The sequence below is a fragment of the Thamnophis elegans genome, chromosome 1, assembly GCF_009769535.1.
Source record: "Thamnophis elegans isolate rThaEle1 chromosome 1, rThaEle1.pri, whole genome shotgun sequence".
Lineage (NCBI taxonomy): Eukaryota > Metazoa > Chordata > Lepidosauria > Squamata > Colubridae > Thamnophis > Thamnophis elegans.
In genome coordinates, this window is record NC_045541.1 from 67,374,600 (window position 1) to 67,399,619 (window position 25,020).

The 25,020-nt window shown below is 37.5% G+C and overlaps 4 protein-coding genes across 4 annotated transcripts; all 4 read right to left on the reverse strand.

Annotated features, from left to right (window-relative positions):
* Positions 1-3,152: 3,152 nt before the first annotated feature.
* On the reverse strand, positions 3,153-4,094 carry LOC116522436 (olfactory receptor 1030-like). The gene has a single exon (XM_032237341.1). It carries the CDS (start codon positions 4,092-4,094, stop codon positions 3,153-3,155), a length of 942 nt encoding a protein of 313 aa, XP_032093232.1.
* Positions 4,095-10,264: 6,170 nt separating this feature from the next.
* LOC116518530 (olfactory receptor 1020-like) lies at positions 10,265-11,372 on the reverse strand. Its single transcript, XM_032232000.1, has 2 exons — positions 10,464-11,372; positions 10,265-10,270 (listed from the first exon to the last, which is right to left on the reverse strand). The coding sequence occupies exons 1-2, from the start codon at positions 11,370-11,372 to the stop codon at positions 10,265-10,267; spliced, it is 915 nt and encodes a 304-aa protein (XP_032087891.1).
* Positions 11,373-13,785: 2,413 nt separating this feature from the next.
* On the reverse strand, positions 13,786-14,712 carry LOC116504868 (olfactory receptor 1009-like). The gene has a single exon (XM_032212093.1). The coding sequence runs from the start codon at positions 14,710-14,712 to the stop codon at positions 13,786-13,788; it is 927 nt and encodes a 308-aa protein (XP_032067984.1).
* An 8,643-nt stretch (positions 14,713-23,355) lies between these two features.
* LOC116511250 (olfactory receptor 1020-like) lies at positions 23,356-24,303 on the reverse strand. Its single transcript, XM_032221159.1, has one exon. The coding sequence runs from the start codon at positions 24,289-24,291 to the stop codon at positions 23,356-23,358; it is 936 nt and encodes a 311-aa protein (XP_032077050.1). The 5' UTR covers positions 24,292-24,303.
* Positions 24,304-25,020: the final 717 nt, after the last annotated feature.

The window sequence follows — 25,020 nt, forward strand, 5'->3', positions numbered from 1 at the left end:
GCCCAATGGCTCTGATGACATTCTGGTATGCATTACCAAACTGGAAATGGCTCAACCAGTGTCTAACTGATAGAAAAGAAAGCCCAATTAAATGCTTCCAAACCCAAGGCAATTGTCAGTAAACTCCCAGAAAAATTGTTTCCCCAAAAAAGATCTTGGGACATGAGTTCATAGAAACAGTGGTTATGGCTCATGAGGCAGTCAGAACCTTGTTGTCCCAATATGGTCAGGATTAATCATTCATGCTTTGAGCATCACTTGGATGTAATGCAATCTAAGTAGGGTAGGCTTTGGAGAGCATCTGGAAACCATAGGTGGTTTAGAATGCAGCTGCAAGATTAATGGTGAGCCAATCCAGCCATGGCACGATCACAGCTTTCCTGAAACCACTTCTACAATACAACACAATAGCAGAGTTGGAAGGGACCTTGGAGGTCTTCTAGTCCAACCCCCTGCCTAGGCAGGAAACTCTATACCGTTTCAGACAGATGGCTATCCAACATCTTCTTAAAGACTTCCAGTGTTGGGGCATTCACTACTTCTGGAGGCAAGTCGTTCCACTGATTAATTATTCTAACTGTCAGGAAATTCCTCTTCAGTTCTAAGTTGCTTATCTCCTTCATTAGTTTCCACCCATTGCTTCTTGTTCCACCCTCAGGTGCTTTGTAGAATAGTTTGACTCCCTCTTCTTTGTGGCAACCCTTGAGATATTGGAAGACTGCTATCATGTCTCCCCTAGTCCTTATTTTCATTAAACTAGACATACCCAGTTCCTGCAACTGTTCCTCATGTTTTAGCCTCCAATCCCCTAATCATCTTTATTGCGCTTCTCTGCACTCTGTCTAGAGTCTCCAAATCTTTTTTACATTATGGTGACCAAAACTGAAGACAGTATTCCAAGTATGACCTTACCAAGGCATTATAAAGTGCTATTAACACTTCACGTGATCTTGATTCTATTCCTCTGGTTATGCAGCCTAGAACTGTGTTGTCTTTTTGGCAGCTGCTGCACACTGCTGGCTCATATTTAAATGGTTGTCCACTAGGATTCCAAGATCCCTCTCACAATTACTACTATTGGGCAAGGTACCACCTATACTGTATTTGTGAATTTTGTTTTTCTTGCCTAAATGTAGAACCTTACTTTTTTCACCATTAAATTTCATTTTGTTAGATAGTGCCCATTGTTCAAGTTTGTCTGTATCCGTTGTTCAAGTTTGTCTGTATCTTAAGCCTATTTTCTGGAGTGTTGGCTATTCCTGCCATCTTGGTGTCATTTGCAAATTTGATGTGTTCCCCATTTATCCCCTCATCCAAATCATTGATGAAGATGTTGAAGAGTACTGGGCCTAAAACAGAGCCTTGGGGTACTCCACTGCATACTTCCCTCCATGTAGATGCAGTTCCATTGAGGATTACACATTGAGTGTTGGTCAGCCAGTTACGAATACATCTGGTGGTGATGCTGTCTAACCCACACTTTTCTACTTTATCTAGTAGTAGGTTATGGTTTACTTTATCAAATGCCTTGCTGAAGTCCACGTAAATTATATCGATGGCATTGCTCTGGTCCTTTTGTCACTTTGTTGAAGAATGCAATAAGATTAGTCTGGCATGATCTGTTTTTGACAAACCCCTATTGGCTTTTGGCTATTACTTTGTTTACTTCTAGTTGTTCACTAATTTGTTGCTTGATTATCTTTTCCAGAATCTTCCCTGGTATTGAGGCCAGGCTGATAGATCTATAGTTTCCTGGATCTATTTTTTTCCTTTTTTGAAGATGGGAACCACATCAGCTCTTTTCCAGTCCTCTGGCAGTTCTCGGGTGCTCCAGGATCTCTGAAAGATATAGTTCAGTGCAGGGGTGGGTTCCTGCCAGTTCTAACCTCTTCTATAGAAGAAGTTCCACAAATCTACAGTGCCATTTAGAACCAGTTCCAGCTCCCTCCCCACGCCCGTCCACACACCATCAAGATGAAGAGCGAGAGGAGGAATTCTGGGAGTTGAAGTCCACAAGTCTTAAAGCTGTCTAGTTTGAACACCCCTGTTTTTTTCCCTAAAGGGTTAGGGGTGCAAGGGTCTTGTAACTTGACAGCTTTAAGACTTGGGTGCTTTAAATGCCAGAGTTTCTGAGCCAATATTTTGGTTGCTAAGCAAGAGCGTTGTTAAGTGAGTTTCACCACATTTTACAAGTTGGCCATGCCCACCCAGTCATATGGCTGGCAAGCCACTCCCACCCAGTCACATGGCCGGCAAGCCACTCCTACCTGGTTACAAGCCCGGCAAGTCACTCTCACAAAACAGACCAGATCTACAGAAGAGGTTCTAAAAATTTTTGAAACCCACCACTGGTTCAGTTCTGAGATCTCCTTTGCCAGTTCCTTCAGAACCCTGGGGTATAATCCATCTGGTCCTGGTGATTTGAACTCATTTAGGGTAGACAGGTGCTCACTTACCATTCCCTACTTCATTGGATCCCACTAGTCATCAAGACCCAACTCAAAGTACTGGTAATGACCTATAAGGTCCTATGAGACAGCATTATGTTACATTCTGTTCTATTTGCAGCTATTGAATCCACCTCTTCACAGGAAAAAAAACTAAGAAAACCTGTTAAGAATTACCCTCCCTACCCTAAATTGAGGAGGGGGCATGAATAAGATGATAGGCTTTCTCTGTGGCAATGCCCACACCTTGGGATTCTTAACCCCCAAAGATGTGTATGGCTCCATCTTTAATAATCTTAAGAAAACGAATTGGGAGTTGTACTATATCCCGTAGTTTGTGTCTGTGTTTCTATTGAGTCTCAATATACTTTTAATAGGTTTTTTATTTTAATGTAATTACTTTTATTTGTTTTTTTGGTCACCCCAAGTTTCTTGGCTAGATGGCTGGCCATATAAATTAGATGGATAAATGAATGAATAAGTGAGTGGATGAATGAATGAATGAACGAATGCATGTTACCATTTAGAGACATTTTTATTACACTGTGCCTTCAACTGTGCCTTATAGACATCCATCTTTATTTTTTTTTAAAGGCTCATTTCTATTGTTGATTTTGTAATTTTAATCTGTTGCACTTTACCTAGTGCATGGTCGGTTAAGTGGGTAATATATAAAAAGCTGCAAAATAGGCATATATATACATGTCATATTATAAAAAACAATTTCTTAATCTTTATTCTTCTCCAGGCTCCTTTAACTTCTTTGTTTCTCAAAACATAGATAAGGGGGTTCAGCATGGGGATCACAACAGCATACAACACAGAAATTACTTTGTCATAATTCAGAGAATGAGAAGAGCTTGGTTGCACATACATGAAGAAGAGGGTGCCATAGAAAATCACAATAGCAGTCAGGTGAGAGGCACAGGTAGAGAAGGCTTTGTGTCTTCCGCTAGTAGAAGGTTTTCTGAAGATGGCATTGAGAATATAGATATAGGAGATGATGACTGTGAAGAGGGACCCAGTTAAATTGATTGTACTCAAGGCAAAAAGCTGGATTTCTTTTGGCTGAGTGTTAGAGCAGGATAAAGCTAGAAGTGGTGGATCATTGCAGTAAAAGTGGTTAATTAAATTTGGACCACAGAAGGATAACTGGAATGTTAATGCTGTCTGGATTATGGAGTTTACAAATCCATAGCTATAGACGCCAACTACTAAGGAAACACAGCACTTTTTGGACATAATTCTGGAATAAAGCAATGGATGACAAATAGCCACATATCGATCATAGGCCATGGCTGATAGCAAAAACAATTCAGTGGTCACCAATGCAACAAACATAAAAAATTGTATAAGACATCCAGCCCACGAAATGGTTTTCTTGTCAGCTAAAAAATCTGCTATTGCCTTGGGGGTAACAGTTGAAGAATAGCTGGCATCCAGGAAGGCCAAATGACTGAGAAAGAAGTACATTGGAGTATGTAGCTGGGGATCGATCTTGATCAACAGGATCATCCCTAGATTTGCACTCAGTGTAATGATATAAATCATCAAGAATATATTAAAGAGAACAACTTGTAATTCTGTATGATCTGTGAACCCTGAAAAGATGAATTCAGTCACCTGGGTCTGATTTTGTTCAATCATGTAGTCCTGTCCTTTTTTTTCCTGCCAAGGGTTTGAAGAAAGGAAGAAGAAATCAATATTACTGTACTGTTGTTCATTAACTTTTGATGTTTACTGGTTTATTTTAAAATAAATATTTAATGTTCGTTGATCTGAAAAGTGGATCTTGCACCTGTGGGAATAACATTAGGAAGAAGATGATTTAAATATGCTTCACCGGAGTTTATAATTCAACCTCACTCACTTTATTATTGAACTTAAGAGTCAGTTTGCTCTAGTGTTTAAGCCATCAATCTAGAAACCAGGAGACTGTGAGTTCTAGTTCCGCCTTAACCATGAAACCCAGCTGGGTGACTTTGGGTCAATCTCTCTCTCTCTCAACCCACCTTACAGTATTGTGGGAAAATGATGCAGATGAAGGTGTGTTGGATATCTTTTCTGCTTTGAGTTATTTGTAAAAATAATAGACACTATATAAAAACATATTAAGAAATAATACAATTTTTCTAAATCAAATAAAACTCTTTTCACATATTCATATTCCTCTCAATTGAAGACTGAAAAGAAAATGTTTGGCTGGAAAAAAAAAACATTTCCAGTGTAGTCATACTGCCCTTCCCAAATCTTGTTCATTATCCTTTTTTGTCACCCTTTTAATCGACTGTTAACACTTTCCCAGGCATATTTAATAAACTTGTCTATAGTACTCGCATCCATTCTTTATATCTTTCCTTTGTATAAGAAATAAGTAAAAAAAATGGTGAATACCATCTGCCTTTTAGGATCAACCATCAACAGTAAACTAACCATCCAGAATTAAAATGCAGACTATCACTTGGTAGAGCATCCCGAAGGCTTTGGAAAAGAATATGTCTATAATATAACACCTGCCTATATACCTACAATATAGTACAAGCCATATTACTCTCTGTGACATTGTGTGGAATGAAAGTTGGACTTTGAAGAAACAGGATAAGAAGACTATTTGATGCTTTAATTTTGGTATTGGAAACCTGAGAATGCTATGGACAGCCAACCCCCCCCCCCAACCAATGGATTAACAAATTAACCAAGAATTCTCATGTAAGGCACAAAGGATCAGTCTCAATTGATTGTACTCTGGATACAATCTTATGCAAAGACCTAGTTGTGTTGATAAAGCTCCAATGCTGGGAAAGATTGGCCTTCTTTACCTTGACATTGATTGCTGCCCTCCAGGACCAAAATATTTTTACAAACTCACCAGTGGAACAATGAGCAGGCGGGTTTTGTTTTTCCTTCAAATGTTCTGATGGAAGGGTAGATGAATGGATTGAACATTGTTTAAAAAAAAAATTAAAAAGTGAAATTGACAAGGCTGTGCTCTTTTCTCCTTCCAGGACTACATGCAACTAAAATATACAAAAGACCGATCACTAACGTTAATTTTAGCTTTTGCAAAAATGAATTATTAAAGTATTAAATTAAAAAATTCCTCAATTATTGCATCCTTTTAAAAAACTTTCTGATAATTTAAACACTACCCATATATAAGTTTCTGAAACTGGAATACATTGAATTCATCTTTAATTAGCTACCAATTAAGCAAATCAATGCTAGAAAGCAGCAACAGTGTACACACACACACACACCTACACCTTTTTAAAAAAGCTCTGACGTTAAGGACCTACCTGACTAGTCCTTGAAGCACAGTTGTTATCAAGAATTCATATAGGAAACTGCATAATTATATACAGTATTGCAGTTGGCTTAATATTTTCTCCCTTGATAGCGGTTAAGTATGTTTACTAACAAGCAGCAACTGGAGGAAAAATGGAAACAGAAAACAGCCAGACACCATTTTCCTACAAAGCCAAGTCTCTAATGAGGTTCTCCTGTGTCTGACTTATTTTTGAAAGATCTCTGCCTAGTTCAGCAAAACAGCAGCTGCCTCCATTTTGGCTGCATGTTTGTGCGTAGAATGCAGACACTGTATGTATGTTGTATGTTGTATGTTTATTATACTTCTATGCCGCCCTATTCCCGAGGGACTCAGGGCGGCTAACAAACAAGTGAGGAAGGGGGAGATACAAAAAAACCAAACAAGACAAGAACAAGATATAAACAGATTAAAAGCTACACAACAACCACAACAATTCAAGTGGGGCTGGGAACTCATCAGCCCCAGGCCTGCCGAAACAGCAAGGTCTTGACGGCTTTGCGGAAAGCCTGAAGGGTGGCGAGGGTCCGAATCTCCATGGGGAGATCGTTCCAGAGGGCCGGAGCAGCCACAGAGAAGGCCCTCCCCTGAGGGGTCGACAGTCAACATTGGATAGCTGATGGTATTCGGAGGAGGCCTAATCTGTGGGATCTAATTGGTCGTAGGGAGGTAATTGGCAGGAGGCGGTCTCTCAAGTACCCAGGTCCGATACCATGTAGGGCTTTAAAAGTAACGACTAGCACCTTGAAGCGCGTCCGGAGTCCAACAGGCAGCCAATGCAGCTCGCGGAGGATACATGTAACGTGGGTGTACTGAGGTGCACCCACAATCGCTCGCGCGACTGCATTCTGGACAAGCTGAAGTCTCCGAATGCTCTTCAAGGGCTGCCCCATGTATAATGCTGCCAGAGTCTCATTAAATACTACTCTGTACAAAAAAAATGAAAAAATCACAGAAAATTGAATAACAGGAGATACTTTTTAAGCTTGTTTTGATCCTATCACGCTAGAACTGTACTTACAAGGCAGACTTTCTGAGATGCCAAGGTATTCAGAAGCAAACGTTGTTGTTTGTTTTCTTTTCACATATTATTTGTTGATGTTGACAACTGTCTTTATTAGGATCAAGTAACCGTTCAAGGAATGAATCTCTCTGAACATGAAAGTTTTACCTTTGATTCTCTTAGAAGCCATAGAAAGGCAGCTGCCTAATTAATAAAGAAGGGCAGATAAAGTGCAGTAAGATAGACAATGGCTGAAAGTTAAATCTTTTGGAGAAGACCAAATCCTATACAGCAGGTTTGTCCAATTCATGTCCTGCATGCCTGGCTAGCTAGTAATGTGGGCCCACAACTTTTAGCATTATTATGCACGTTTTAGTGATTTTTTTTAGTGATACCATATTATATATTTTATATGTGGCCCAAGACCTTCACTCCTCACTTAATGAGGTCCAGGCAAGCCAAAAGGTTGGACACTCATGCTATATTCCTTAATTTCCTTAATTATCCTTAATTTCTCTTGCTAAGAGTTGGAACATTTGAGTGGTGTGGAGATAATCTTGAAAAAGGAATGCAAAAGTCTGCTCCAAAGCAATGTGAAATGAAAGCCCATGCTTACTCTATTCCATGTGAACATAGTTTTATCTATTACATGTCTTCTTTTTTCCTTGCTTTTTTCCTTTTGCCATCCTGGTATGTTAGAAAACTGGGAGTTGCAATCATTTCTGCAGTCAAGATGTCTGATAGACTGATAGGAAAGGATCACAAAGCTTCCAGAATTTGCATGGACCCTTCCATAGAGATTGGATTTCATTTCTTCTGGTTATATAATCCCATTTGATTCCCATTCGGAGTATAGACAAATCCAACGCATATCCCTACAGTGGAATCATTGCATTAAGTCTGTCTCTCTTTCTTTCTGATTGCTATGTCTTTTTATGGTCACTGAAATCTGAAGACCCAGCAGGATATTTCTGAATCTGGAATAAGCAGAACAATGCTGCTGACTTACAAAAAGTATGCTTATTTTTCAGCGCATAAAAGCATAAATGGATTTGTGGAAACATCTCTTCTTTCTATTCTTTTTCTTTTATTTCTGATAAATCAGCAGTAATTGCAGTTACCACTGTGCTAAAATGAAGGGCTTTTTTGGGGGGACAGAAATAGTATAAGGCATTCCAATTCATATTCAGGGCGAGATGGGAAGAAGACAAATAAAACTATTCTTTACACTTTTTAGCTGCCACCTGATAAGGATTTAATTGGAATCCATATGTTAAACTTGGTTCTTATACTCATTTAAGATCCTTGTGCTGTTGGGCATCTTGTGTGTTCTTTTCTTGGAACTCCAGTACATTAGATATGCATGTGTATATCCATATGTGGGGGGGGGGGTGTGCATGAACATTAGGCCTAAAACGGGGCATGGGGGAGTGCGGTGGCCCCCCGCATCCCATTTTTGGTCCTAGAAGGCTGCAGGGAAGCCTACTGGGCCCAAAATGGGACAGGTGTGTGTGTGTGTTGTATGCACATGCGTGGGGGAGTGCAAGGGGGGCGCATGTGCAGGGGGTTGGGCATGGAGAGTCGCATTTGCACTGCTTTTGGCACGCAAAGAGAAAATGGTTAGCCATCACTGGCATAGGATATGATGAATTGTTTCTTTTTAAAGTGATGCATACATAGTACAATTCCTCTGTGTTTAATTAAAGTAAATCGTCATTTTTAGTCTGTTTTTCCTATTTCTTTATTATATATCAGCCATCTCCTTCTCTCCCAGTATTTTTCTCTCTGTGTCCTTCTCTCAACTACATCCCCCCCCCCCCCAACACACACCTACCTTTCTCTCTGTTTGTGTATGTGTATGTGCAACTTTGAGTCCGTGTTGACTCTTGGCAATTGCCTGGACAATTATACCTTTCTTAATAGAATTTCAGAAATGGTTTGCCATTGTCTGCTTCCTCGGGCTGAGAGAAAGAGTCTGGCCCAGAGTCACCCAGCTGCCTTCGTACATATAGCAGAACTAAAACTCAGTCTCTCCGTTTCTAGTCTAGTATCTTAACCACTACACTAAACTGGTTTCTTGTAAGGGAGTGGCCATTTAAACCTTTTATTCACATTCAAATAAAATAATAGCATAATCTGTCATCCCAAACACAATTCAAAGCCAGCTTTCATAATAAGTAGTCATACATGACAGCCATGGTAAATAGAAGGGCACCTCCTGTTTTGGAGAAAAAGCAATAAGAAATGAACCCTGAAAACAGCAATAAATCTCAATAACATCACACATTCCTCCTCTGTATCATGCTATGAGGAATAAATTTATTAAGAAATAGCAAAGGATTAAAATAACTTATTTGGAAAGGCTCACATTCTATATGTACATAGCAGAAACAATTCTGTTGAACAAAAAGAGTGACAAATTATATATGGAATATAAATTATAGGTAATCCTCGATTTGCGACATCAATTGAGCCCAAAATTTATGTTGCTGAGACATTTGTTAAGTGAATTTTGCCTTCTGACATCTTTTTCTTTGCATTTCTCTGCGTTAAGAACTTGTCTCTTTTAATTCTTTAAAATATGAAAATTACATACTTTAAAAGTCATTATTCACAATATATAAATCTACTTATAACTCCAAGCAAATATGACTAATTTTGTTTTTGTTTTATATACAATAATGCCAATGATGATTTGTGTCTAGTCATATTCTTCTGAATTTGATCATTCTTGAATCAGAAATCTTACACAATATTTAGAGAAACCAACTAATTAGCAATTACCAAGAACTCTGTTCATTTAATCTGAAGAAATTTCATCTTGATTACAAATAAAACAATTTAATTTATCTTTCTTTAGAGTCTCTGAATCTTAATAGTATGGATTAATTGTAAGCCTCCTTTTCAGTTGCTTTACAGTTTACCTTCCCTTAATTTCACAGATTGGAATATTAATAGTTGGTAAGAAGAGGCAACAGTTAGAAAAGGTTAGTGCCACGTCACAGTGGCTGAAGGGGGAGGTTCTGTACAGTATCTGATATTGAAATGCAAAATTGCTAATTCACAAGTAGCTTTGGGAACAAGCAGAAGCCATTGAAATTAGCAGATTATAAAGATCTGTTCCATCTTGTCAGCATTCATGTACCTGAATGAACTTTGCTTTCTGTAAATTCCAGCTCTATCACAAAACATTTGAATGAAGATCATGGGGACTTCTTTCTTGGTTGTGACTTAGCAGCTGCAGCAAGCACAGGTTCTTAGTTATGGCTACTCCACCACTTCATGTTTCTCAAACCAATAGCAAGTCAAAGGCCTCCTTATCCATCTCACAAGGACCAAAGATGTTGGTTTCTTTTCTGGGTTTCTTGATGCAAGGCAGACTTTTAATTCTCTCTGTGCCTCTTACGTTACACTTTTTATTTCGTGATGCGAGAAGAGTTTCCAAGCTGTGGCAAATTTGCATAGAACGTGGAGTGTTAAGGAAATTTTTCACAGCTAATCACAGAATGAAACAATTGAGGCCATATTGCCTTTGTTGTGAAGAATGAGTAAATTGCATTTGAAAATGACTAGAAAATTCTAGAGCTTTCTTGACGTTTATTTTTCTCACAAATATTTGGCCATGTGCCTACTATTGGACATTGTTTGCAAGGCGTCTCACTATAAAAAAACATTTCCTCCCCATCACCTTTTTCAAGGCTTCCTTCACTTCTTTGTTTCTCAGGCTATAGATAAGGGGGTTCAGCATGGGGATAACAACAGCATAAAAAACGGATACCACCTTGTCATAACTGAGAGAGTGAGTGGAGCTTGGTTTCAGGTACATGAAGAAGAGGGTGCCATAGAATATGATCACAGCAGTCAGGTGGGAAGCACAGGTGGAGAAAGCTCTGTGTCTACTCCCAGAGGAGTGTTTTCCAAAGATGGCGCACAGAATGTAGACATAAGAGATGACAATTGTCAAAAGAGAACTACTTAAATTAATACCAGACAAGACTAAAAGCTGGATTTCTTTAGGACGCGTGTCAGAACAGGACAAGGCTAATAATGGAGGGTCATTGCAGTAGAAATGATCAATCACATTTGAGGAACAGAAAGAGAGTGTAAAAGTTAATGCTGTTTGAACCACTGAGCTCACAAAACCATAGAGATACACAATGGTCACTAATATGGTGCACAACTTCTTCGACATAACAACAGAATAAAGCAATGGGTTGCAGATGGCTACATATCGATCATAAGCCATGATGGATAGTAAGAACAATTCTGTCATCACCAAACCATCGAACATGTAAAATTGAATAGCACATCCGGTCAAGGAAATGCTTTTCTTTTTGGCAAAAAAAACTGCCATTGCTTTAGGAGTAACAGTGGAAGAATAGCCAGCATCCAAGAAAGACAAATGGCTGAGAAAGAAGTACATTGGAGTATTCAGCTGGGGATCAATTTTGATCAATAGGATCATCCCTAGATTTGCACTCAATGTGATGATGTAAATAATCAAGAACAGGGCAAACAGAACTACTTGCAATTGTGGATAATCTGTGAGTCCTGAGAAAATGAACTGGGTTACTTGGCTTTCATTTTTCTCATTCATTTATAGTATTTTTCAATTTTAAAAAAACCTGTCAGAGAAAGAAGGGAAAAAGAGCAACCCAAAACAAACTGGAAAAAAGAAGATAAACATATAGTTATTTAACTTTATTAAATAATGGGATTCGCATAAATTATCATAAATGCAATAAATTAAAACAGAACAAATTCCAAATTCTACTTTATATTTTTAAACATTTAAGTTTACATTCAGGATTGTGCATGTTCAGTAACTCTGAAATGACCCAATAATCCAGTATTAATCTTTATTATTGATCAGTTGAAAATTTATACCAAACTGAATACAGTTTTCTTGAGCAAAGTTCATTGGAAGAAAAAAAAAGGACACATATTTTAGAAAAGTATATATTGTAGCAATTGGAAAGAAAAGGAATCAGGAACAATGCTGATGTGGCAAACACATCTTCTCAATCCTTCCCTTGCTCCAGAGTTTGTAAATGTAAAATTACACAAGGTACCATCAGTTTTATGACTATCATGGCTACTGTTAGATTATCCAGGCTCTACATTTTTCTATTACAAAAGCTTGCTTTATAATAAAATCATTAAACAGATGTTCTGCCTTCAGCTATTGAAATTCTGTTAAATAAATTTCCTACTTTGGGAAAATGAATAAAGTAAACAGATGTGTTGCTTCTTACAAGTTAGAATAGTCAAGATTTCATTTTCCACCAATCACTGGCTGATACACATATCTTAGTGAGACTTACCTGTCTTAAGCAGTGTAAATTCCATCTGAAATGATGTAGTGGAATAATGCACAGCACAATAATATACTGCAATTACATCTCATGGGTGTGATCTTTTGTATCCTCAAGACTGATGAAACTCAGCAATTAAACTACACTGGGCATCAGGTTATTTTTCTCAGCTCCCTTGGAATTTCCTATTTGTCCTTGTTGCTGTCAAAAGAGCCTAGAACTTGATAGATGCTTCCTTGGTAGAAAAATAACTATTGGAGGTGAAAATTTAAGTAAGTGGTACTTAATCTTTTTCACCCTCTCTGTTATTCCATTGGGAGCCCCTCACCAAATCAGCACTCCAACTTTAAGATGCCAAAAACATTGAGCATCCTTTTATTCAGAAATTAAATTATTTCAGCCTCCCTATGTGAGGTTTTAAACATAGTCATTATGTCTATCATTTCAGTAAAGCCAAAGGATATTTCCACAAGGTATTATTTTCAGTCCTTCTAAAAAGTTGAAAGTATTGTTTCTATCTGTCTCAGTAGATAGAAAGGAGGAGCATGCTCCATTTAAAGAATGTCTTATGGGTCTTTGAAAGAGTGGCTTTTCTGGTGCAGAGCCTGCCCTCTGGAACACCACACTTCATCTGACCTCGACATTGGCTCTTTCCTAAAGACATGGTTATGCCCCAGAGCCTAGAAGTCATAACCTTTGCAGACCTTAACAATTGCAAATGAATGAGTTAATGAGTAAATATATCTTAAAGAGCAATTAAGAGAGCCAGTTTGGCATAGTGATTAAGTCACTAGTCTCGAAACCAGGAGGCCATGAGTTCTTAGTCCCACGTCACAGAAAGTCAGCTTGATGACCTTGGACCAGCATCTCTCTCTCAGCCCTAGGAAGAAAACATGGCAAGCCACTTCTGGAAAACCTTGCCAAGAAAACGGCAGGGATTATCTAGGTAGTTGTTAGAAGTCAAACCCTCCCATCATCATTGAAAACATTTTGGTTTTCAGAAATCAAAGTATCAAGAATGAAGTTCTCAGAGGTTTGTTCCAAAGAGGAATAAATTCTTAACTGAAAAATGGCAAAATGGATGACTAAAGCTGATTTTCTTTCAGAAATAATTGCACCTGATGTATGTCTCCCCTATTCTAAAGTGAATGATATGGGTGACCAAGCTATTTTGGAGTATGAGGGTTAACCTTCAGATAAACTTATGTGAGACTTTATTTTATTAGGCACCAGATTTTCCCAGATCCATGAAATACTATGCTCAGTCATGTCCTCATCCTGCAGGGTATTGAATGGCTGGACGCAATGCATTATTGCATTTAACATATATATCTTGAGGGCACAAACTGGGGAAGACTGATAAACTATGTTAATATGGGGAGAAAAAGGATTCTTTTATTCTCAGCTAGAGAAAATTTCATCTAACTTTTAAATATGTAATACCCCTTTTCTACAGTTAGCTCTTTCTTTAAAAAATTGCCATAGTATATTAATGTTCTGTAACTACTGTTAAAAAAAAAGAAAGAAAGATACAGGACAAGATCTGGAATGGGAAACATGATAAAGTTGAAAAAGAAACTCAGTGAAGACTTCCCTAAGAAAATCCCTGAATTCTTCATTCCATTGTAGAAAGTGGTTACAACTGATTCAGTTTATCTCAGGGTAACATCAGTCATTGGTGGAAAGATAAATCAGTTAGCTGGTAGTGACTTTTCTAATGGCTTCTTTCACCTCCTTATTTCTCAAGCTATAGATTAGAGGATTCAACATGGGTATGATTAATGTGTACATTATGGAAATTACCATATCCGTATCCTGTCCAGATTTAAGATTGGGATGGATATATGTAAAGGTCCCAGTTCCATAAAGTAAAGCCACTGATGTTAGGTGAGAAGCACAGGTGGAGAAAGCTTTACGTTTTCCCTTCATCGAGTTGATCTTCAGGATAGCAGATAAAATGCAGAGATATGAAATAATAATGACTGAAACAGAGGTCATTGCAACTATTCCTGATGCAAAGACAGACAGAGATTCTGAAAGGTGGGACTCAGAGCAGGAAAGCTGAAGAAGTTTAGGGATGTCACAGAAGAAATGTTTGAGGATGTTACATCCACAGTAGGATAATCTGAATATACACGCTGTCTGTAGCACTGAATTTGCAACACCAGCTGCATATGATCCTGCAACCAGACAGTTGCATACTTCTTGGGACATAAAAACAGGATACAAGAGAGGATTGCAAATGGCCATATATCGGTCAATTGCCATTACAGCCAAAAGAAAGCACTCAGTAGTCCCAAAGGCAGTGAACAACCATAGCTGAACAACACAGCCTACGTAAGAGATGCTTTTATGATCTACCAAGAAGTTCACTAGCATCTTGGGGGCAATCACTGAGACGTAGCAGAGGTCAGTGAAGGATAAATGGAGGAGGAAAAAGTACATGGGAGTGTGAAAGTGGGAATCAGTCCTGATCAGCACAATAAGGCCGAGGCTTCCGGTCACAGTGAAAAGATAAATGGCAAGAAACAGAAAGAAGAGAACCATCTGCATGTTGGGTTCATCAGTGAATCCTAGTAGAATGAATTCTGTTACCATTGTGTAGTTATTCTGCTGAGCCATCTTTATTGAATCAGGTCCCTGGAGAGAAAAAAATAATAATCAAATCAAACAAAAATATAAATTAAGTATTTGTTGTATGATGATTACATTTTTGTTTGCATTCATAGGTTTACTTTGGTTATGCTTTAATAAAATATATGGATCAAGAAACCCATAACCTTTTCCCAAACATAAAGGCTCCCTCGCTTTGTTTTATCTGTCCCATTAACGCTAACAATCCGTATCATATAAGAGTAGTATTTCATCCAGCAGCATAAAGAGGCTACAGGAAAAGGGGCAAAGAAAGTAAACTCATAGTTTATCTCCAGAAAGTAGGAAAAAAGTGGAGAAAACCTTTATAAATTGCAGATAATATGAACCTTTGGTTTGACATGGCATCCAGATCCAAATACTGAGCTTTTCTAGCTTCTGTGCTGGCTACATGTTACGTAAAAGTGTTTGCAGTGAGAACTTCCAGGATATGCCAGGTGTACATGGCTCCCAGTGTCTACCCACTACTGAGAGAGGTGGGTAGAACCTCTTTTACCTCAATGCCTTGATAGGGACCCAACTTCCAAGGGATACAGCACATTTTCTCACTACTGTATTCTATGTGTTGCCTTGAGCACTTCATTACTGCATAAGTTTTTATTTATATTTGCTTAATTAATTAATTAATTTTTTCAAATTTCTGAATTTCCCATCACATTTACAGTTTCAAACAAAACAATATAGTTATATAAAAGCCATAATTAAAAACAAATCTAAAAACAAAATTAAAAGAGAGTTTTAAAAAAATGACAATTGCAAAGTTAAAAGGGAGAAGGAGACTCTTTAACCCACCCATTACTTTCAGGATTGAAATACCTCCAAACAAGTTGGCAGAGTCAGGTCTTGATGGTCTTCAGAAAGCCTAGGAGAGTGGGGACCTGTCTTGCCTCTGGGGACAAGATGTTCCATACCACCAAGATTCCAAACTCTTCCATCTCCATTGAAAATGTGTGAATCTATCCATTCATAAATCCCATCTCCATACTCAAAACTTCATTGACCAAGATATGCAGTGAGGGACTTGAAAGAGGAAAGATTGAATAAATGGAGGAATAGAGGAGATTTTTTTTGTCATTCTGCCCTTGACAAGGGTCCAGTTTTCACTAAGCAAAATAACAACCCTCCCCCCAGGTTAATCACTGTCCTGGTTCATCACATTCATGAAGCTATCCCCATTTGTTCTGCAGAGTGCAATGTTATTGGCTGGGGTCAGACACTGAACTTTTTTTATATTTATATTTACGTCCAAAACAAATGCATTCCATTATCATTTGAGGCACATTTGAGGGACATGAGGCACAATCATTCTCTGTTTTAGAATGTAGGACCAGAAGGGGAAAATACATTCTTAGTCAGATTAAATAAAGAAGAAGGTAGGATGAAGTATTGTTTAGGGAAGCTCAACTAAAGAAATTTGTCTTGTTCTGTGTCCTAACAGAATGGATGAAAAAAAAAAGATTTTTCTTAATTGCCATCATTTTTATCTTCTTGTGGCTATCTTCTTAGCAGTACAAAATCCTACACCAATTAAAGCTTAACTAACACTGCTTGTTTTTATAGCTTTTATACTGATTAAAAGCTGTTTTCTGATTACATTAGGTACAAAAAATATTATCCATTTTTTTTGCCAGTGGTTATTTGCAATGTTATATCAGTGTTTTCTAAGTTCAGTCCAGTAACAGTTTTGACATAGTTAAAAAAGTTGAATCTTGGAGTATGACAATTAGTGCATTATTTCTACTGTGAAGTCATTCATGACACAAAATTTAGGTTCCAGTCATTTCTATGTTGTCATCGTAGATGAATTGAGTATTAATGCCTTTCACCGAAGAGAAGAAGGTTGTGTTCTAAAGGTTTCAGATGATGGATTTTTTTCATTCAATTAAAGCTGACAGACAAATGAGATCTTTAAGAGAAGTATATTGTAGCAAGTGGCCATCCATCTCTTTTTTCTCTTGAATATTCCCCTAAATCACTTTGCAGATGAAATTATAACCTTAATCTTTTCGTCAGAGTTTAACTACACATGATAGACTTAAGATAGATTTAATACCTCCACTATAAGTAAAGCTTGTACCCTTATTGATAGACATGAACATACTGTACTAGAGAAAGTTGACCATGGTACAACCTCTCTCTCTCTCTCTCTCACACACACACACACCAACAAAATTGCTTAACAAATATAGTTTTAAAGAATGATATATATATCTTGCTTGTACACATCATATGTTAATCTCTAAATTTAAACTTTTTCTTTTTTCCCTTTGTAATTAAATATTTATTTGTTAGAAATATTTTTCAACTTACCAAAGTATTGCACAAAAATGGCAGGCATAGGAAACACAAGGGGTCTGTCTACAGTTTTCCATCCACAACGACTAGATTGATATAGCCTCATTGCATGCAACATTTCAAAATGGTATCAGCATATTTTATTTGTAGAAAATCTAAGATACCCTGGGGACACAGGTAGTGTCTTTAATGGATTATAATAAGTCCCATTGGCAAAGCACATATTAGACAACAAAATTGTCTATCTTTTGAAAAGTTAGTGTGAATTGTCTAGATATAGTTTGCATACAAGATCCAGATGGCCCACTAAATGTATAGGATATTACTTTTTGACAGCAAGTGTGAGATGGTTTCATATATCCCACTAAAACATGGCTTGTTTTAGCCCTGGGTTCCTGATCAAGCAATAGTGACTGGTTCACATGTAATGTCATGACATTAGTCATGATTTCCAAGCCACATTATTTGGGTTATTTGCAGGACCACTTATCTCTGATCATTTCTGCCTATTCCACAAAAGCTTGCAAAGCAGGTACAATTCCGTCCATCCCTGATTCAGATTCATGCCTTTTTAGTCACTCATCTCTCAAGATGTGGATACACCCTGTTGGCTTTTTGCTAAGCCTTGAAATTTGGCTATTTTTTGGGGACCGAGAAGAATGTTGAATGAACCTATGTGTAATATAATGGTTGAGATTATGTTTGTGGCATGGCCTTGGTTTTGTGGTATTTTTCCTTGTTTATTTGATTGGTTATTATCAGTTTTCCATTTTTACTTCAATGTACATCTCCCAGGGTCAGAACTGTGAACTGAGCAGCTATTTAAATTGATTAAATAACTAAACAAACAAAAAACAAAAACACATTATATGTATAATGTGCATATTACAGGGCATGAAATCAGCAATCACACAATGTCTGGTCTTCAAAGAACGATAAGTAAATCTGCAATCCTGTTTTAACTAGAGCAATCGCTACTGGATTTATTTCTGAATAGATGTGTATACCAAGTAAAGGTTTCACTTATACAACAGACCTGCTCTGCCTAGAAGGGCAGCTGCCTAATTAATGAAGAAGGGCAGATAAAGTGCAGGAAGATGGACAACAGCTGAAAATTAAATCATTTGGAGTAGACCAAATCCTATCCAGCCTGCAGGCTATGGCTTGTCCAATCCATGGCCTGCAGGCCTGGATAGCTAATAATGTGGCTCCACAACCTTTAATGTTATTAGATGTTTTTAGTGATTTTTTAAAAGTGACATTATATTACATATTTTATAAGTGGCCTAAGACAATTCCGCTTCACTCAATGGTCCCAGGCAAGCCAAAAGGTTGGAAATCCCTGCTATTTAGCATCCTTAATTTCTGTTACTCTATGAGCTGGAACTGGTGTGCAAATAATCTTGAAAAAGGAATGCAAGAATCATTAAGCAAAATATAGCTCAGTCCTGGGAAAGGAAAATCAGAATGATCTGAGAAACAAAAAACAACCCCACCTTGATAATGTTTGCTATAAAAGGGGCAGAGGATCGTTTTGCAAACTTTAAAGATTCTTTTATTTCACCTTACCACAGCACAGTAGCATTCCTGAAATCCTTGCTCTGTTTCCTGACCTGGCCTGCTTTGAAGGGCTGACAAGAGCCCAGGTATACGCTAGAAATCAGCATAGATGGGCCAAGAACAACTTTGCTTAGTCACTGGGTCTGCTTATTATTAGAAAACTAAAAGGAGAATGCGTGTTATTTGAAGTCGGATTTTCAGAAAAGAACTCTTTTTGATGAATGAATTTTAAAACCCTGGATTTAAATACCCATAGCCTTTACAACAGCTACATCAGTTCTTCTGAAACAATGTGATCTCCATTGCCTTACAATTGCTAATGCTTCTTGCAAATGTCATCATCTCCTGACAAGCAAAAATGTTAGCTATGTTTTTCCCAGGCTGATTAGTTTCATCTTAGATTAGGCCTTGTGTTCAAGTGTTCAGTCCTGGATACAATCTGAATTAGAAAAAAACCCCACTATTATATTGTTGGCATATTCTTTTCCGAAGCCTTCTGGATGCTCTGCCAAGTGCTAGTCTTCATTTTACTTCTAGACTGTTAGTTTACTGTCCTAAAAGGGAGAAACTATTCACCAATATTTTCCTTGCTCATGCCTTGAATAATTTTCTCCATCTTGCTGGGGTTAAATCAGGATGAGCCAATACAATGAAGCGGAAGCAGAAGCTAGTGCGATGGGAAAGTTATAAATATTGTGGTGCTGAACTATAAGGAACTGTCAAAAACTCTTCCTTGGAACTGCTAGAACCGCTGCCTGTTTTCTGTTACTATTCTTGGTAGGATTACAAGAGCCCCATTTCATGTACTTAATAAGTACATAATAATAAGTTCCCTGTTTGTGAAGGAAATATTACAGAATAGACTGGGCCATTTTATTGGTGATGAAGATAAGATTCTTCTCTAAATCTTTATAATTAATTAAGCATTAGCAATCGTATTTTCTGGAAATAAGATGCTAGAATATCTACTGGAAATAAAAACATATAAAAAAGAATGTTGTTCCTTGATGCTCACTGAATCTTGTTTGCTTGCTGATGTTTGGTTACCCAACTAAGTAACATCATCAGTGCTATGATGATGCTACTTTGTTGGGTAACGAAATCACGGGTGGTGTTCACTTACCTTCCCTACTGGTTCACAAATGTGAGCGTGTGAACACGACTGCATGTGCCACCTCTGCACATGTGCTCAGCCATCCGCGTATATGGTTTTGGCTAAAAAATGGGCCTAAATGGGACACCATAGAGCCGGGGTGGGTGGGCATGCCACCCGCGATTTCCGCTACTGGTTCGGATTAACTGGTCCAAACAAGGAGAATGCTACCACTGAATGGGTAGCAAGCAAACAACCAAACTCAGAGAGCATAACTCTGATGTATATGTATTCTTTTCTATTGTGTTCAGTATTTGCTAATATTATTCATTAATCCATTCTGATTGCAATTTCCTATGTGCTTTCTGTTTTAAGCTGCAGCCATCATGACCACAACCTTAGCTGAGTTTTTGACAAGCTTCCGGGTTTGTTAGTCGTCCTGGTTTTAGTAGCATACATTTTGATAGAGTTCTGGAAATGTCAAAAACTTGCATGTTCGATTGATAACTGTGATTTAGTAGTCTAACCATATTGATCCATTTAGATGAACCTAACCACCATGCTATAATTCTTTATGATAACACCTAAAAATGTTAACTTGTGATTCTGGAGTTTTGGATCAAAATCTGGAAAAAGGCAGATATGATGTAGTGTTCGGAGTCCTGTTTGTTGTGTACATGCTTGGTAGGTACAAAAGCAGTGGGGCTTGATTGTGCCATTAAGTCCACAGTCCTGCTGATACCAATCATCCAATTGATAACGCTAGTCCAAATGTCAGGTAATATAGCAAATGTATTTATACCACATTGTACAAATCTATGTTTTATGATGTATGCTGCTCAGAGTGACTTGCTGGGATGAGCAAATGTAGAAATCAAATCATACCATATCAATCAATCAATCAAATCATTGCTGAAGTCACATGGTAAAAGCTAAACTATTTTTGGAAAAGGTGTGCTTTAAGAAATTTATTTCATTTATTTATTAAATTTGTTTGCTGCGTATCTTATTTCAAAGTGATTCTGGGCATCTTACAGCATGTTTTTTTTTAAAAACCATCAAATATAAATATACACCCAATAAAATCACAACACAAACAGAATAAAATAATTGACATAAGATGGAGAAGGAGGCAGTTGAATGCACTGGGGGGGAGGGGGGATTAGGGCTCTTACTTAATTCACCAGCTACAGTTTGAAACTCCCCCACAGGGGCCCCAAGCCATCTGGCAGAACCAGGTCATAAGGCTCTTATGGAAAGTCAGAAAGGTAGGAGCCAATCTCACCTCAGGAGGTAAAATATTCCAAAGGGCAGGAACCATGGCAGAGATTACTCTTCTTCTAGACTCTGCCTGCTGAAATTCCTTGATTGACAGGATCTGCAGTGTGTCCCCTCTGCCATACTACGCCCCCTCTGGGGCAAATGGGACAGGCCAGTTCCATTGGCGTGAGATGGTTCCTCAAATAACCTAGATCTATGCCATGTAGGTAAAGGTAATACCTAACACAATGAATTGCATTCAGGAGCAAACCAGCAACCAGTGCAGCTTGTGAGCAGTGATATAACATAGGCCATTTTAGGGTCCTTAAGAATTGGCTGCATTGCTGCATTCTGCTCCAGCTGCAGCTTCTGAATGCTCTTCAAGAGTAACCCCATGTAGAGTGCATTGCAGTGGTCCAAATGTGCAATGACTAGGGCTTTCATGACGGAGTGCATTCAGGAAAGGCTGCAACTGGTGCACAAGACAAAGTTGTGCACAGGCTCTCCTAGCTGTGACTGCCACCTGCTCTTCAAGCAGGAATTGCTAGTCCGGGAGAAAGCCCAAGTTGTAGACCAGGTCTTTCTTGGGTAGTGCTACCCCATCCAGAATTAAAGATGTTGAAGTCCAAGATCAGGAAAAACATTCAGATGCAATTTTCTTTGTTTTGATTTAATGCAGATTTAATACAAATTGTTAGATCAATATAAAAATACATTGTGCTTTCATTTTTCTTTAATTTTTGCTTAGACTTTGGATAACTTATATGAAATTTCAGCTCTTTTCTCAACTGCTCAAAATACTAACAACATTCAATATCATTTTTCACAGAGAAATGTAAGTATGGCTTTAAAATGAAGGAAGTTACATTTATGTCATTTTTAGTTCAACAATATTATCTTGCTTAGCATTATGCTAACAGCATCCTTTACTTCCCTGTTCCGCAGACTGTAGATGAGTGGATTAAGTGAGGAGATGACAAGAGTATAAAAGGCTGATAGAATTTTGTCTTTATCCAATGAGAAATTGGAGCCTGGTCGTACATACATGAAGATGACGGTTCCAAAGAAAATGGTTATAGTGGTGAGGTGGGAGGCACAGGTGGAGAAGGCTTTGTATCTTCTCTGGGCTTTGGGTGTAAGGAGCTTCAGAATCTGGGACTTTAACATCTTTAATTCTGAATGGGGTTACACTATACTTGCTCCTCCCAATACGCATCCTGTTCCTTCCCTTCATGGCAATGTTAAACCAATTTTAGAATAAATATTTATTGTTTAAATGTTTGGATATTATTTTGTTTTTAAGATTATCAATTGCTTAGAATCTCCTTTAGGTGAAATGGGTCACATATAAGTTTAAATCAATCAATCAATCAATCAAACAATCAATCAATCATTATGGAGGATTGTTTCTAAGTAAACATGAAAATATAGCTCCTGATGTGGAAAACTGAATCCTCCATTATTAGTTGGTAATTGTATTTTATGTAAAGATATTCTTGGAATCAGAGAAGCACATGGAATAACTATGAAACCTATTTAAATAGATTATTTTCACCTGTATTATTCTTCCTTGCAGCTCACATCTTTTCTTCTTGAAGATTAAAATAGCAGTAAAAAAAAGTTCAGAAGGATAATTTTGAGGTAAAGAAAATGGAGCGAGGATGGAGAACAGAGAGAAAGAAACATTCTTTTTCTGCCTGCATTTAGGAGAGCCTTAGTTTGAAAAAAGCTCCCAGGTCAACTTTTTAATATTAACATATATTGCTAGTGGCCATCTGTTGTGTTTTTAATCAACAACAGTTTTTGCTTTCTCCATCAAATTTTTAATTCAAAGAACATGAAAAAGATAACATTCTTTCTTGTAATTAAGATTATTTTGTGTATTATTTTCCTTTTTTCATTATAAGGTATTTTGAAGGAATGTTGCTAAAATTGATTGAAGTACTTAAACTAACGGTGATTAAACAAAACTGAACATACATGTTGCCCTTTGCCATTAACTGACATAGATATTCTATCAGTTTCATCCACTTCAGTGCCAATAAAATAGTAAGGAATTTCACATCTGAATTACCTGGAAATATACATTGCATCTAAACTTTGTTTTATAATCAAATGGTTGACTTTGACACACTCTTCTTTAGTTTAATGTTCCTGTCAATACTGTACATCCATTTCCACACGAAAAGCATTCAAACATAATGTATTTGTTTTGATTAATAAAAAGGAATTATCCTTCTTTTTAGGTCAGCATGAAAATGCATTGTCTTTTCCTTTTAGCCTTTGTATGACTTATTTGAAACTTATTTTCTCACCTCCCTAAATTGCTACCAAACATTCAATAGGAGAAATGCAACTATATGGCTTTCTTTTTTGAATTGAAACATTTCACATTTATACCATTTTTAGTTCAACAATATTATCTTGTCTAGCATTCTGCTAAAAGCATCCTTTACTTCCTTGTTCCGCAGACTGTAGATGAGTGGATTAAGTGAGGAGATGACAAGAGTATAAAAGATGGATATGATTTTGTCTTTATCCAATGAGAAATTGGAGCCAGGTCGAATATACATGAAGATGATGGTTCCAAAGAAAATAGTCACAGTGGTGAGATGGGAGGCACAGGTGGAGAAGGCTTTGTATCTTCCCTGGGCAGAGCTGATCTTCAAGATGGCAATAACAATGGCAATGTAGGAGATCAAAACAGTCAGAAAAGTTGTCAGTGCAATTGTAGTGGATATAACAAAATGCACAAAGTGAGCAATGCGTGTATCTGAACAGGACAATTGAAGCATTGAAGGAACATCACAGAAGAAATGATTAATTGTATTTGAGCTGCAAAAATTCAAAGTAAAAATAATTATGGTCTGCACTATTGAACTTGCAAAGCCACAAGTATAGGCAGCTATGACTAAGAGGGTGCAAAGCTTCTTTGACATGATCACAAAATACAACAACGGGTTGCAGATTGCTGTGAAGCGATCATATGCCATCACAGCCAGAAGGCAACCTTCAGTGGTCACAAAGATGGCAAAAAAGAAGAATTGTGTAGTGCATCCTGTGAAGGAAATGGTCAAATGTTTTACCACAAATGTTGTCAACAATCGTGGGGCAATAGTAGTAGAAAGACTAATATCTATAATGGAGAGATTTCTAAGAAAAAAGTACATGGGGGTGTTAAGCCTAGCATCAAATTTTGTTACAATGATTATCCCAATGTTTCCCACAAGTGTGATGAGATAGATGAGCAGAAACAAGATGAAGAGGGGAATCTGAAGCTCTGGGTGATCCATGAATCCAACAAGGATGAACTCAGTCACTTTGGTTTGATTTGTCTGCATTGTTTATTCCCCTCTGATAGAATAAAAAGAGAGGGAAAGCCTTATAGCAATACAACTGTTGGATTGTTTGAGAATGCCCAAGGGAGAGACTTTGAAAACCCCAGGCTAAATGGAACAGTGTGCTTGATAGTTATGCTCTTTTTAAAGTACAATGTTGAATTGGAGATTGTACACACCAATACATAGCACTGCCTTGACAATTAGCAAAGTATGGATTCATACCTACCATCATCTCCTTGCATATTGGCTACTCTGTACGGATATATATTGAACACACATCTGAAATTAATTCTAATTTATGAACTATAATATTTACATTTGCAGTTGGTTTTTAGAGCATTTCAAAGTAGCTGATCAGAAGAGTTCCATTTAGTATTTCTTTTTCCAAGTAGAAGTACTCTTAAATGGAATGCCAAACATATAACTAAATCTTCATTTTAGATAAACTGGCTTTATAAATTGCAAGACACTGATTAAATCATGCAATATAATATTCCACTGGCAAGAAAATTCATAGGCGAGGTTGTGCTGACTGGAACTGACCAATTGTGTATTTGTTGTCCTTCTGAAAATAAATATATTTGCTATATTATAAATAATATAAATTGAGTGAGGAAAGTAACCATTTCCATCAATGCACAAATAAGGAGATGTCCCACTATAGTCTCTACTAATAAGCTGGAAGAAAGAAGGCACCAACTGTTGACTCATGAACTTCATTCTGCATTT